Raw genomic sequence first — 14,168 nt, forward strand, 5'->3', positions numbered from 1 at the left:
CCTGGGGCTGCGCGCTGGCCGGAAGGCTGGCGGCGCTCGAGATGGCTGTGCCCTGGTGAGGTGGGCAGGGGCACTCCTCCCTCCAGTGCAGAGCGGCTGAGTGCCGGCCCAGGGTGACCCGGGAGTCCGGGACAGGCAGGCGGACGGCCACACCATGGCACGCCTGGTCGGCACCTCCAGCAGGCGCTCAGGCCCGTGAGCACGTGTGGGACATGGTGGAGCTTCCCAGGGTGCACCTGAGCGATGGGGCTGGGGACCCCCGGCACCTGGGAGTGGGGGGGCAGCCAGCACACACACACACCCCACACAGACACACACACACCACTCACACAGAGGTCACACACACACACACCACACACACACACAGAGGCCACACACACACCACACTCACACAGACACACACACACCCCACACAGACACACACACACCACTCACACAGAGGTCACACACACACACACCACACACACACACAGAGGCCACACACACCACACTCACACACACACACACCCCACACAGACACACACCACTCACACAGAGGTCACACACACACACACCACACACACAGAGGCCACACACACACCACACTCACACAGACACACACACCACACACACACACACCACACTCACACAGACACACACACCACACACACAGACACATCACACACACACACAGGCCACACACAGAGAGGCCACACACACCACACACACACATGCACACACACACACACAGGCCACTCACACACACAGACATACACAGAGGCCACTCACACACACACAGAGGCCACACACGCAGACACCCCCCACACACACAGGCTACTCACACACCACGCTCACACACACACAGGCCACTCACAGACACACAGACACCACACACAGGCCACTCACACGCACACACACACAGACGCCACTCACAGACACACACATACCATACACACACACATAGACACATCACACACACAGAGGCCACTCACACAGACACACACCATAGACACAGACACATCACACAGACACAGGCCACTCACACACAGACACACCATACACACACACACAGACACATCACACACAGCCACTCACAGACACACACCACACACACAGAGGCCACTCACAGACACACACCACACACACAGAGGCCACTCACAGACACAGACATACACTGTACACACACAGACACACACACACCACACACATCACACAGACACATCACACAGACACACACACACACAATCACACAGACACACCACACACAGACACATCACACAGACACACACAGACACACATCACACAGACACACACACATCACACACAGACACATCACACAGACACACCGCACACAAACACATCCACAGACACACACACACACACACACCCCACACACACATCACACAGACACATCACACACACGTCACACAGACACACACACCACACACAGACACATCACACAGACACACACCCCACACACACATCACACAGACACACCACACACACATCACACAGACACACACAAAGACACACACACGCCACACACATCACACAGACACACACACAGACACACCACACACACACATCACACAGACACACATCACACACACACACCACACACACAGACACATCACACACACACGTCACACAGACACACACACACCCACACCACACAGACACATCACACAGAAACACACACATCACACACACACACGCCACACAGACATCACACACACACACATCACACAGACACACACACCCACACAGACACACACAGACACACATACAGACACATCACACAGACACACACACCACATACACATCACACAGACACAAACACACACCACATACACACACACAGACACATCACACAGACACACACACACCACACACACAGACACACACACAGACACATCACACAGACACACACACACCACATACACATCACACACACACACCACATACACACACACAGACACATTACATACACACACATCACACACCACATACACACAGACACATCACACAGACACAGACACATCACACAGACACACACACAAACACATCACACAGACACACACACACCACACACACATCACACAGACACACACACACCACACAGACACATCACACAGACACATCACACAGACACACACACCCCACACACACACATCACACAGACACACCACACACACACGCCACACACACATCACACAGACACACACACAGACACATCAGACACACACATCACACAGACACACACCACACACACACAGACACACACACACATCACACAGACACACACACACCACACAGACACACACACGTCACACAGACACACACCACACACAGACACATCACACACACACACACACAGACACACACACAGACACATCACACACACACACCACACATCACAGACACACACAGACACATCACACACACCACACACACACACAGACACACATCTCACACACACACACCACACACGCCACACACACCACACACATACCACACACATCACACAGACACACACACACGCCACACACACATCACACAGACACACATACACCACACACACATCACACAGACACACACCACACAGACACATCACACACACCCACACAGACACACACACACACCACACACAGACACATCACACACACACCGCACACACAGACACATCACACACAGACACACACCACACACAGACACATCACACACACACAGACACACACAGACACATCACACACACACCACATACACATCACACAGACACACACACACCACACAGACACATCACACAGACACACAGACACACACCCACACCCACACAGACACACACACATAGACACAGACACATCACAGACACACACACACACACCCCATACACATCACACACACACACACCACATACACAGACACATCACACACACAGACACATCACACACACACACAGACACATCATACACACACAGACACGTCACAGACACACACACAGAGACACATCACACAGACACACACACACATCACACACACAGACACACACACATCACACAGACACACACACACAAGGACACACACACCCCCCTCACACACAGACACATCACACACACAGACACATCACACACACACAGACACACACACAGACACATCACACACACACACAGACACATCACACACACACACAGACACACACACCACATACACACACACACCCCACAGAGACACATCACACAGACACACACACATCACACACACCACATACACACACACCCCACAGACACATCACACAGACACACACACACATACACACGCCACACAGACACATCACACACACACCCCACACAGACACATCACACACACACACACAGACACACACCACATACACACACACCCCACACAGACACATCACACACACACACACACCCCACACAGACACACACACCACATACACACACACACCCCACACAGACACATCACGCAGACACACACACACACCACATACACGCCACACAGACACATCACACACACACACACAGAGACACATCACACACACACGACACACACAGACACATCACACAGACACACACACACACCACACAGACACATCACACAGACACACACACACAAACACACAGACACACAGACACATCACACACACCACATACACACGCGCACACACACACATACGCCACACAGACACATCACACACACACACACCACTCACACAGACACAGGTTACACATACAGACACATCACACACAGAGGCCACACACACACACACCCCCCACACTCACACACAGAGGCCACTCACACAGAGAGGCCACACACACCACACACACAGGCCACACACACACAGAGGCCACACACACCCCCCCACAGACACAGAGGCCACACACACACACATAGAGGCCACACACGCAGACACACCATACACACGTAACAGGCCATTCACACACACACCACTCACACACACAGACACACAGAGGCCACACACACAGGCCACTCACACACACAGACACACAGAGGCCACACACACAGGCCACTCACACACACAGAGGCCACACACACAGACACCACACACACACAGGCCACTCACACACACACCCCCCACACTCACACACACACAGACACGTCACCCAGGCAGGCAGCTCTGGCCCCGCCTCTCCCTTCCTGGCCCGTTTTCCTCCTGCCTCGCCGCTCCCCTCCCCGCTGCTTTCTCTGCCCGTCTCTTCCCCTCCTCGCCACCCTCACCCACCACGTGTCTCCAGGGGTCTCTCGGTTTCTGTCTCTTTCGTTCTCCTGCTCTGCCCGCCCTTCCTTGGCAGTGGAGCTGGCAGAGCCCTGGGCAGACTTCCTGAAGTGCCCCAGCCCTTCCCAGGCCTGCCGCCCACTCAGTCACAGGCATGGCAGGCATCAAGGCAGGACGAGGACCGTGCCCGCGCACGTCACTTCCCCGTGAGGCCCTGCCCCGGCCACACGGCCAGGCTGAGCACCCAAAGGACCCTGGGCCGCAGCCTTTGTGGGGCAGACGCGCCATGCAGATCGCATGCCTGCGTGTGCGGGGGTCCCTGCGGCCCCCGAGGAACGCTGAGTGGGAGCACCATGGCATACGGATCCCGTAAACCTAAAATAACTAAATTTGCCATCCTGCGCTTCAGCCAACCCCAGATTAGGTGAGATTCAAGCCCGGGTGGCAGCAGCAGGCACCGGAGAAGAGCGTGGGAAAGCCCCGAGCGCACGTGGTGCGTGTGACACGCCGTCTTCTGGAAGATGGGTTTGGGGCAGATGCCTGGGTGTGGCTCTCTGAGGACCAGGGCCTTCCCTCCGCCCTGGGGCCTCACCCTGGCACCACCCTGACAGGGCAGTCCTCCCCTGGCCCAGCCTACAGAGTCTAAGCCCCACTTCGCGCCAGGCAGCCCAGCGAGGAGACACAGATCTCTGCGCCTGCGAGTTTTGGGACCCGGGACCCGGGCAAGCAAACTCCCCTTTCAGAGCCTCTGTTTCCTCATCTGTAAAATGGGTAAGAAAGGTCTCTTCTGAATATAGCGTTTCTAAGACAACGTGTGTAAAGCCCCAAACCTCAGCTGGGCGCCGTGGCTCACGCTTGTAATCCCAGCACTTTGGGAGGCCGAGGCCAGAGTTTGTGACCAGCCTGGCCAAGAGGGTGAAACCCCGTCTCTACTAATAATACAAAAATTAGCCTGATGTGGTGATGGATACCTGTAATCACAACGACTCGGGAGGCTGAGGCTAGAGAATTGCTTGAACTCGGGAGGTGGAGGATGCAGTGAGCCAAGATTGCACCACTGCGCTCCAGCCTGGGCAACACAGTGAGACTCCATCTCAAAAAAAAAAAACACAAAAGAAAAGAAAAGCGCCAGGCTTGGCTCATAGCAGGAGCTGTTCAGCTGTTAGTCCCTCCCATTTTCAAAGGTGTCTGGTAGATGATCCTGTAGAGGATGCGTGGGGGAGTCATGCCCACAACCCATGGGCCTCCAGATGCTGCCTATGGCACAGAGTGACTCCTGTCCATGGGTGATGCTGGGACCCTTCCATCTCCCCTAATTATTCTCCTCCATCCTGAGACCCTGGGGGCACACCCTGAATGTGATACCCCAGGGGAGGAAGCTGCTATCCTGAGCCTTCCCCCGCAAGAGGCTTTTCCAGCCCCAGTGAAACTGCAACTTGGGGCATGAACCTCCCATTCCCCTCTATCCTTTAGCAAAGTTTGGGGATGTCGACCTTCCAGCTGGAAAAAGGCTAGTTTCCGGTGGCAGCACCCTCAGGGACCCTGGAGCGGAGCCCTTAGTGTGCAGTGGGGGAGACACACCAGAGAGGGCAGTCATGGTTGAGGTCACCCAGCAGGCTGGCCACAGAGAACCTCACGTGTCAGGGAGCATTGCCCGAACCAGGCAGTATCTGCCCCATGGCGTGAAGAAGGGTGTGGCCGGTGGCCAGCAGCCTGTCCCTCCCGCTATGGGCAGCTCTGCAGTGTGGGCCGATGGCGTCCCCCACTGCCCTGAGCCAGGGAGGGACTGGCTGCCGGGGGTCTGTGTGCGGTGCTCCAGGTACAGCTGCTGCCTGCCTTTGCTACTTACCTCCTTTGTATTTATTGGTCCAATTTTTTAAACTCTTACCCTTGTAGGAAGCCCTTCAGGGGGCAAGGATCCAAACTAAAACACTGATTAAAATGCATAAAACACCTCTTCTTGACAGTTGCAGGAGTAGCCGGCAGCACGAACAGTGCCAGCATGGCAGGAGCGGCACGTTGCCCACTCAGCAGTTTGAGCGACCCTCAGACGTGACTCTGCCAGCATCCTCAGATGACAGGGACGCCACGGGGGTGGGAGGCCAGGAGACGAGGCCCAGCGGGCTGTGCCTTTGCTGTGCCAGCTCGGGCAGGCATCCCAGCCTCTCTCAAGCTTCCGCTTCCCCACCTTTAGGTCAGCCGCATGTAAGAGGCGTGGGGCGAGGCGTCTCAGAACCCGTGTGTTCCCAGAGCTCCGCGGAGCATGGCCCCTGGCTCCGTGAGGCTACTGCCAGGCCTGGGGGTGGCAGCTGACCAAGGCTGATCGGCTTTTCTGCCAATGTATTTCTCTTTTATTTGATGATTGAGTGATTGCTTTTAGAGATGGAGAGTCTTGCTCTGTTACCCAGGCTGGAATGCAGTGGTGCAATCACGGTTCACTGTAGCCTCAAACTCCTGGGCTCAAGGGATTCTCCCACCTCAGCGTCCCTGAGTATTTGGGATTATAGGTGCGCCACCACGCCCGGCTAACTTTGATATTTTTGTGGGAGACAGGCATCTCACTGTCTCAGACCCAGCCGGGTCTCGAGCTCCCCGGCTTCAGGTGATCCTCCCGCCCCCACCTCCTGAGTAGCTGGGATTACAGTGGGATTGCAGTGGGACTGCAGCAGCACTGTGACCGGCTTCCAGCATAGCGCGGTTCCTCAGGTCTCTCACTGCTCAGCGGGCCTGATCGAGGGTTAGGCCCCATCAGAAAGGCATCCATCCCTGCAAAAACTCACTCGCGAAGGTGTTTGCTTTCAAAGAACACCCACTGGGGTCTGTTGTGTGCCACACCTCACTCTGAGCGACAGACACTCCCTGCCCTTGGGCACCTCACTCTAGCAGGTGAGACACACGCACCCGTGACTGAACCAGGAAGCAAACATTCGTGATGCTGAGGCTTTAGAGCGTGTTTCCCTCTTTACTCAAGGTCCCTAGGAAGCTCTCACCTTTAGTCATTAGGCAGAACTTGGTGGCATTCTTTCCTGACTGGCTTCCCTTTTTTATCTTTTTAGGGTCTTGTAGCATAATTTTTCTGCCAGTTGGTTCAAATCACTTTGGGAATGAGGTGTGCTGTATACCAATTACATAAAATCACTGCTAAAAAGAATAACGTGGCTACGGTGTTGGGGGCAAGAGGTGATATCTGACTGAGTAGGTCAAGGATGGCTTCCTGGAGGAGGCGACTTTCGGGGTGGAAGGTTACAAAGGCTGCTGGGACAGGAGTCTGGGACAGTTTTCCAGAAGATGATGTCTTAGAGGCAGGAATGTGCAGGACAAAGTGGGGAGGCCCAGGTGGCTTTGCTCAGGGACTGGCGGGAACGGAGGTGAGTGGGCAGCTTGAGGCCAGGTGGCGTGGGCTTCCCGCGTGCCAGACCCGCGTCTGTAGGAGGGGATTACCGGCACCTCGGGGTGGCCCGTGTCCCCACTAGCCCCTCATCCCCGAGCCTTCCCGCCAGCAGCTCCCACCGCCCGCCACCCCGGCCCTGAGCCGGATGCCGAAAGTCCCATTTACCTCTTGAGGTCCCCAGCCTCACACTCGCACCAGCCCCAGCTGCCGACCCAATTACTTATTGATCGCCTGTCAGGATGTTTGCCTTTCTGGTGGGTCACTGGAGCGTGTGTGACTGTGGAAAATAGCCTGGTGGTGGGAGGGTGGAGTCTGAACGACAGAAGAGCCTGGAGAGAGAGGATGAGAGGGGCTGAGGGGAGGGCGAGGGTGGACAAAGCCCCTGGGGATAACAGAACCTTTGCAGATTTCATAACGTGTCAGTGACACCCTGAGTCCTCTGCTTAATCAGTCACTTAGTCAATCAACAACCACCAAGCTCCTGTCAGTCCTGGGAGACTGGCAGGTGTGTGGCTTTGTGGACAGGCCAGAGCTCCCGCCCCAGAACCGCCCCCTGTACTGGCTGGGTATCGTTAGACAGCCACAACCTCTGCGCTTCGAGGTTGCCTTAATGGCTGATGCATGGGCGACAAGGATGGATGGCCCGTGGCCTTGGACAGCAGGGGCTGTGTGGGGTGTGGGGAGGGGTGGGAGAGGGCCCGAGCTGGGGCGGAAAGGTGGACCATCCAATCTGGGCCTCCGCTTCCTGCAGTGAGTCCCCTTTGGGCCATGAGTGTGAGGTGTGGACGCAGCGACAAACCCTGGAGCACTGGAGGCTGGAGTGGAGGAGCAGCAGCGGGGTGGCTGCAGCTTGGCCCCCCGAGGCCGTCCGCTCCACTCCTGGAGTTTGGAGGCAGCCGCTCCTAGGGTCTGACCTACCCTCCCCCCACCCCCCACTCACCCTGTTTGCCCGGCCAGTTCCCCATGGGGGTGGATGGAGAGAGAGGAGGGAAGGAGGAGATGGGAGGCAGTTTGGGACAGACGTGGGGACAAGTGGCCTCTGAACAGGGTGTGGGAGAGGTTCACGGAGGCTTCCATGTACCCCTTGCTCATTCCAGCTGCAGCCTATACGCAAGCGGACCCCGATCCTGGCAGCTCCTCTCGTCACCACCTCCCAAGCCCTGCATGGCTTCAGGGCCCAGCTTGAACAAGCCGGGGTGCTGCCACGGGGACAGACTCCTCCAGGGTGGCCTGGCCGTCCTGGCCTGTGGGAATCTGCACCTTCCTCAGACCAGCAGCTGTGCAGAATCCCGGTGCTAGGAAGCAGGGGGTGGGAGCCCTGAGAGACAGCTGAAGGCTGGAGGGTCTCGTAAGGGGAGCACACTCTTAACTGGGTATCAGAAAATACTTCTTAGAGCAGTGAACTTAAATTAGGCCTTGAGGATGGGATTTCAACAGCCAGGGAAGGGTATTGCCAGAGCAGAGAACCGCAGCAGCCAAGACCAGGAGGCAGGAAAAGACGTTCTCCAGGCCCTGGGCTCGAAGCCTGAGCTGGGTCACCGATGGGGCCCAGGGGAAGGGGAGAGTCACAGATCCCACCGAGTCCAGGCTGGATTTGCAGGTGCAGGGGGACAGGGGAAGGCGGCTTCAGGGCTGGGCTTTCCGGATGAGGGTGTCCTTCAGCAGTCCAGGAACCCCGTGGGGGCAGACCGTGGACAGTGACTGGTGTCATTGGTTTATGCAGACCCAGCCACAGAGCTGATGGGGAGAGGGCGTGGCATCTGCACCCAGGGAGGATCAGGGCTCAGGGCTGAGCCAGTGGGACCCCCGGCAGCCTCAGAAGCCCTGGCCATGCACGCTAGGGGCTAGCCACACTCGGCTGCTCAGCTCAGGCTTCTCAGGGCTGTTCCTAGAGGCCTCAACCCTTGAGCCCCTTGATCCCCACTGTGAGCCCAAGGCGGCTCAGCAGGTCTGGTTTTATCCCTGATGAGCACCAAGGGAGCTGCTGTGACTCAGGGCAGGGCGTGTGCCTGGAGTCCACCGCCTGTGAAATGTAAAGGAGGCGGCGCCAATGCCAGGCTCTCTGAGGTGACCCGCCCCTTCCCTGAGCCCCTCCATCCCCAGGATGCTGGGAGGGTCCTCTGGGAAGACTCCGGACGTGTAAGAGGCAAAGAGGAGGCAGCATGAGGAGGCCAGAGGCCCTCTGTCCTGGGCATCTGGACCCTGGACCCTGCCGTCTGTCCTGGGCATCTGGACCCTGGACCCTGCCGTCTGTCCTGGGCATCTGGACCCTGGACCCCGCCCTCTGTCCTGGGCATCTGGACCCTGGACCCCGCCCTCTGTCCTGGGCATCTGGACCCTGGACCCCGCCCTCTGTCCTGGGCATCTGGACCCTGGACCCCGCCCTCTGTCCTGGGCATCTGGACCCTGGACCCCGCCCTCTGTCCTGGGCATCTGGACCCTGGACCCCGCCCTCTGTCCTGGGCATCTGGACCCTGGACCCCGCCCTCTGTCCTGGGCATCTGGACCCTGGACCCCGCCCTCTGTCCTGGGCATCTGGACCCTGGACCCCGCCCTCTGTCCTGGGCATCTGGACCCTGGACCCCGCCCTCTGTCCTGGGCATCTGGACCCTGGACCCTGCCCTCTGTCCTGGGCATCTGGACCCTGGACCCCGCCCTCTGTCCTGGGCATCTGGACCCTGGACCCCGCCCTCTGTCCTGGGCATCTGGACCCTGGACCCCGCCCTCTGTCCTGGGCATCTGGACCCTGGACCCCGCCCTCTGTCCTGGGCATCTGGACCCTGGACCCTGCCCTCTGTCCTGGGCATCTGGACCCTGGACCCCGCCCTCTGTCCTGGGCATCTGGACCCTGGACCCCGCCCTCTGTCCTGGGCATCTGGACCCTGGACCCCGCCCTCTGTCCTGGGCATCTGGACCCTGGACCCCGCCCTCTGTCCTGGGCATCTGGACCCTGGACCCCGCCCTCTGTCCTGGGCATCTGGACCCTGGACCCCGCCCTCTGTCCTGGGCATCTGGACCCTGGACCCCGCCCTCTGTCCTGGGCATCTGGACCCTGGACCCCGCCCTCTGTCCTGGGCATCTGGACCCTGGACCCCGCCCTCTGTCCTGGGCATCTGGACCCTGGACCCCGCCCTCTGTCCTGGGCATCTGGACCCTGGACCCCGCCCTCTGTCCTGGGCATCTGGACCCTGGACCCTGCCTCTCTGTCTGCGTCGGGGTCTCCGTGACAGGGCAGGAGGGGACCCAGGCGGCTCGGGGTGGGGTCCAGACGCACACTGCCCCTAACCACCACCTCTGCCTGTGCTTGCTCCCGGCTGCAGGTGAGCGAGAGGATGCTGGCGGGGGGCGCGACGAGCATGCCCAGCCCCCTCCTGGCCTGCTGGCAGCCCATCCTCCTGCTGGTGCTGGGCTCGGTGCTGTCAGGCTCGGCCACGGGCTGCCCGCCCCGCTGCGAGTGCTCCGCCCAGGACCGCGCCGTGCTGTGCCACCGCAAACGCTTTGTGGCAGTGCCCGAGGGCATCCCCACCGAGACCCGCCTGCTGGATCTGGGGAAGAACCGCATCAAGACGCTCAACCAGGACGAGTTCGCCAGCTTCCCGCACCTGGAGGAGCTGGAGCTCAACGAGAACGTGGTGAGCGCGGTGGAGCCCGGCGCCTTCAATAACCTCTTCAACCTCCGGACGCTGGGTCTCCGCAGCAACCGCCTCAAGCTCATCCCGCTGGGCGTCTTCACCGGCCTCAGCAACCTGACCAAGCTGGACATCAGCGAGAACAAGATCGTCATCCTGCTGGACTACATGTTCCAGGACCTGTACAACCTCAAGTCGCTGGAGGTCGGCGACAACGACCTCGTGTACATCTCCCACCGCGCCTTCAGCGGCCTCAACAGCCTGGAGCAGCTGACGCTGGAGAAGTGCAACCTGACCTCGATCCCCACCGAGGCGCTGTCCCACCTGCACGGCCTCATCGTCCTGAGGCTCCGGCACCTCAACATCAACGCCATCCGGGACTACTCCTTCAAGAGGCTGTACCGACTCAAGGTCTTGGAGATCTCCCACTGGCCCTACTTGGACACCATGACACCCAACTGCCTCTACGGCCTCAACCTGACGTCCCTGTCCATCACGCACTGCAACCTGACCGCCGTGCCCTACCTGGCCGTCCGCCACCTGGTCTATCTCCGCTTCCTCAACCTCTCCTACAACCCCATCAGCACCATCGAGGGCTCCATGTTGCACGAGCTGCTGCGGCTGCAGGAGATCCAGCTGGTGGGCGGCCAGCTGGCCCTGGTGGAGCCCTACGCCTTCCGCGGCCTCAACTACCTGCGGGTGCTCAACGTGTCCGGCAACCAGCTGACCACGCTGGAGGAATCGGTCTTCCACTCGGTGGGCAACCTGGAGACGCTCATCCTGGACTCCAACCCGCTGGCCTGCGACTGCCGGCTCCTGTGGGTGTTCCGGCGCCGCTGGCGGCTCAACTTCAACCGGCAGCAGCCCACCTGCGCCACGCCGGAGTTCGTCCAGGGCAAGGAGTTCAAGGACTTCCCCGACGTGCTGCTGCCCAACTACTTCACCTGCCGCCGCGCCCGCATCCGGGACCGCAAGGCGCAGCAGGTGTTTGTGGACGAGGGCCACACGGTGCAGTTCGTGTGCCGCGCCGACGGCGACCCGCCGCCCGCCATCCTCTGGCTCTCGCCCCGAAAGCACCTGGTCTCGGCCAAGAGCAACGGGCGGCTCACAGTCTTCCCCGACGGCACGCTGGAGGTGCGCTACGCCCAGGTACAGGACAACGGCACGTACCTGTGCATCGCGGCCAACGCGGGCGGCAACGACTCCATGCCCGCCCACCTGCATGTGCGCAGCTACTCGCCCGACTGGCCCCATCAGCCCAACAAGACCTTCGCCTTCATCTCCAACCAGCCGGGCGAGGGAGAGGCCAACAGCACCCGCGCCACTGTGCCTTTCCCCTTCGACATCAAGACCCTCATCATCGCCACCACCATGGGCTTCATCTCGTTCCTGGGCGTCGTCCTCTTCTGCCTGGTGCTGCTCTTTCTCTGGAGCCGGGGCAAAGGCAACACGAAGCACAACATCGAGATCGAGTACGTGCCCCGGAAGTCGGACGCGGGCATCAGCTCCGCCGACGCGCCCCGCAAGTTCAACATGAAGATGATATGAGGCCGGGGCGGGGGGCAGGGACCCCCGGGCGGCCGGGCAGGGGAAGGGGCCTGGCCGCCACCTGCTCACTCTCAGTCCTTCCCACCTCCTCCTCCCTGCCCTTCTCCACACGTTCTCTTTCTCCCTCCCGCCTCCGTCCCCTGCTGCCCCCCCCCCCCCCGCCAGCCCTCACCACCTGCCCTCCTTCTACCAGGACCTCAGAAACCCAGGCCTGGGGACCCCACCTGCACAGGGGCGTTGACAGACTGGAGGTGAAAGCCGACAGACCGACACACGGCAGAGTCAGTAATTCAATAAAAAAGTTACGAACTTTCTCTGTAACTTGGGTTTCAATAATTATGGATTTTTATGAAAACTTGAAATAATAAAAAGAGAAAAAAAAAAAAACTATTTCCTATAGCTAGTCGGAATGCAAACTTTTGACGTCCTGATTGCTCCAGGGCCCTCTTCCAACTCCGTTTCTTGTTTTTCTCCTCCTCCTCCTCCTCTTCTTCCTCCTTTCCCTTCTCTTCCCCTGTGGGGAGGGATCACTCAGGAAAACAGGAAAGGAGGTTCCAGCCCCACCCACCTGCCCACCCCGCCCCAGGCGCCATCGGGACCAGGCTGGGGGGCAGGCCTGGGCCCAGCTCCGGGCTGGCTTTTTGCAGGGAGCGGGTGGAGGGGACAGATCTGCCGATGGGGGTGGCAGCCTGCCTGCTGGGCTGCCAGGCGGCACTACTGCCAGGGGTGGGAGCCTGGCTCGGGTGTGGCTGAGACTCTGGACAGGGCTGGGGTCCTCCTGAGGGACGGCACAGTCCGGGGAGAGAGCCCGGGGCTGGAGTGGGGCCGACCCCAGCCTCCAGTCCCAGCTCTGCTGCTCACTTGCTGTGTGGCCTCAAGCAGGTCACTGGCCTCTCTGGGCCTCAGTCTCCACATCTGTACAAATGGGAACATTACCCCCTGCCCTGCCTACCTCACAGGGCTGTTGTGAGGAATTGAGATGATGTATGTGAAACACTTTGTAACCTGTAAAGCGCTGTGCACACGTGTGGGTGACTGTTCTCATTATGGTCATTATTATCTCACTGGGGGGGAAGGGGCTGCTGAGGGGCCCTCCATGGGCGTAGGGTTGGGGGCTGTCGGTGGGAGGGGCAGCTCCAGGGACTTCCAGAGGCTCCTCCTAGGACAGCGGCTGGGGCTGCGGCTGGCAGCACTGGCTGGAGAGGGGCGCTCTAGCCCCGAAGGGGATCCTGAGGCTGTGGGCACAGAGATTCCCTCACCGCTGCTCTGGTGGTGGGTCTGACTGCCAGGCCTGACGGTAACAGCTCTGCGGGGCTCAGGGCTTAGCTCCCCGGAAGCTGGAGGCTCCCTGCCGCATTGGCCTGGA

The 14,168-nt window shown here is 59.3% G+C and overlaps 1 protein-coding gene across 12 annotated transcripts in view; it reads left to right on the forward strand.

The window, feature by feature from the left end:
* The window catches only part of LINGO1 (leucine rich repeat and Ig domain containing 1), a 216,317-nt gene extending 202,487 nt beyond the window's left edge, over window positions 1-13,830 (forward strand). For all 12 annotated transcript variants that reach the window (XM_039469393.2, XM_039469395.2, XM_039469394.2 and 9 more), the window contains one exon: window positions 10,946-13,830. In XM_039469393.2, the coding sequence (XP_039325327.1) occupies window positions 10,958-12,802 (1,845 nt within the window). In that variant the 5' untranslated portion in view covers window positions 10,946-10,957 and the 3' untranslated portion in view covers window positions 12,803-13,830. The remainder of the gene's footprint in view (window positions 1-10,945) is intronic.
* The last annotated feature ends 338 nt before the right edge of the window (window positions 13,831-14,168 follow it).

The sequence above is a fragment of the Saimiri boliviensis genome, chromosome 2 (genome assembly GCF_048565385.1).
Source record: "Saimiri boliviensis isolate mSaiBol1 chromosome 2, mSaiBol1.pri, whole genome shotgun sequence".
NCBI lineage: Eukaryota > Metazoa > Chordata > Mammalia > Primates > Cebidae > Saimiri > Saimiri boliviensis.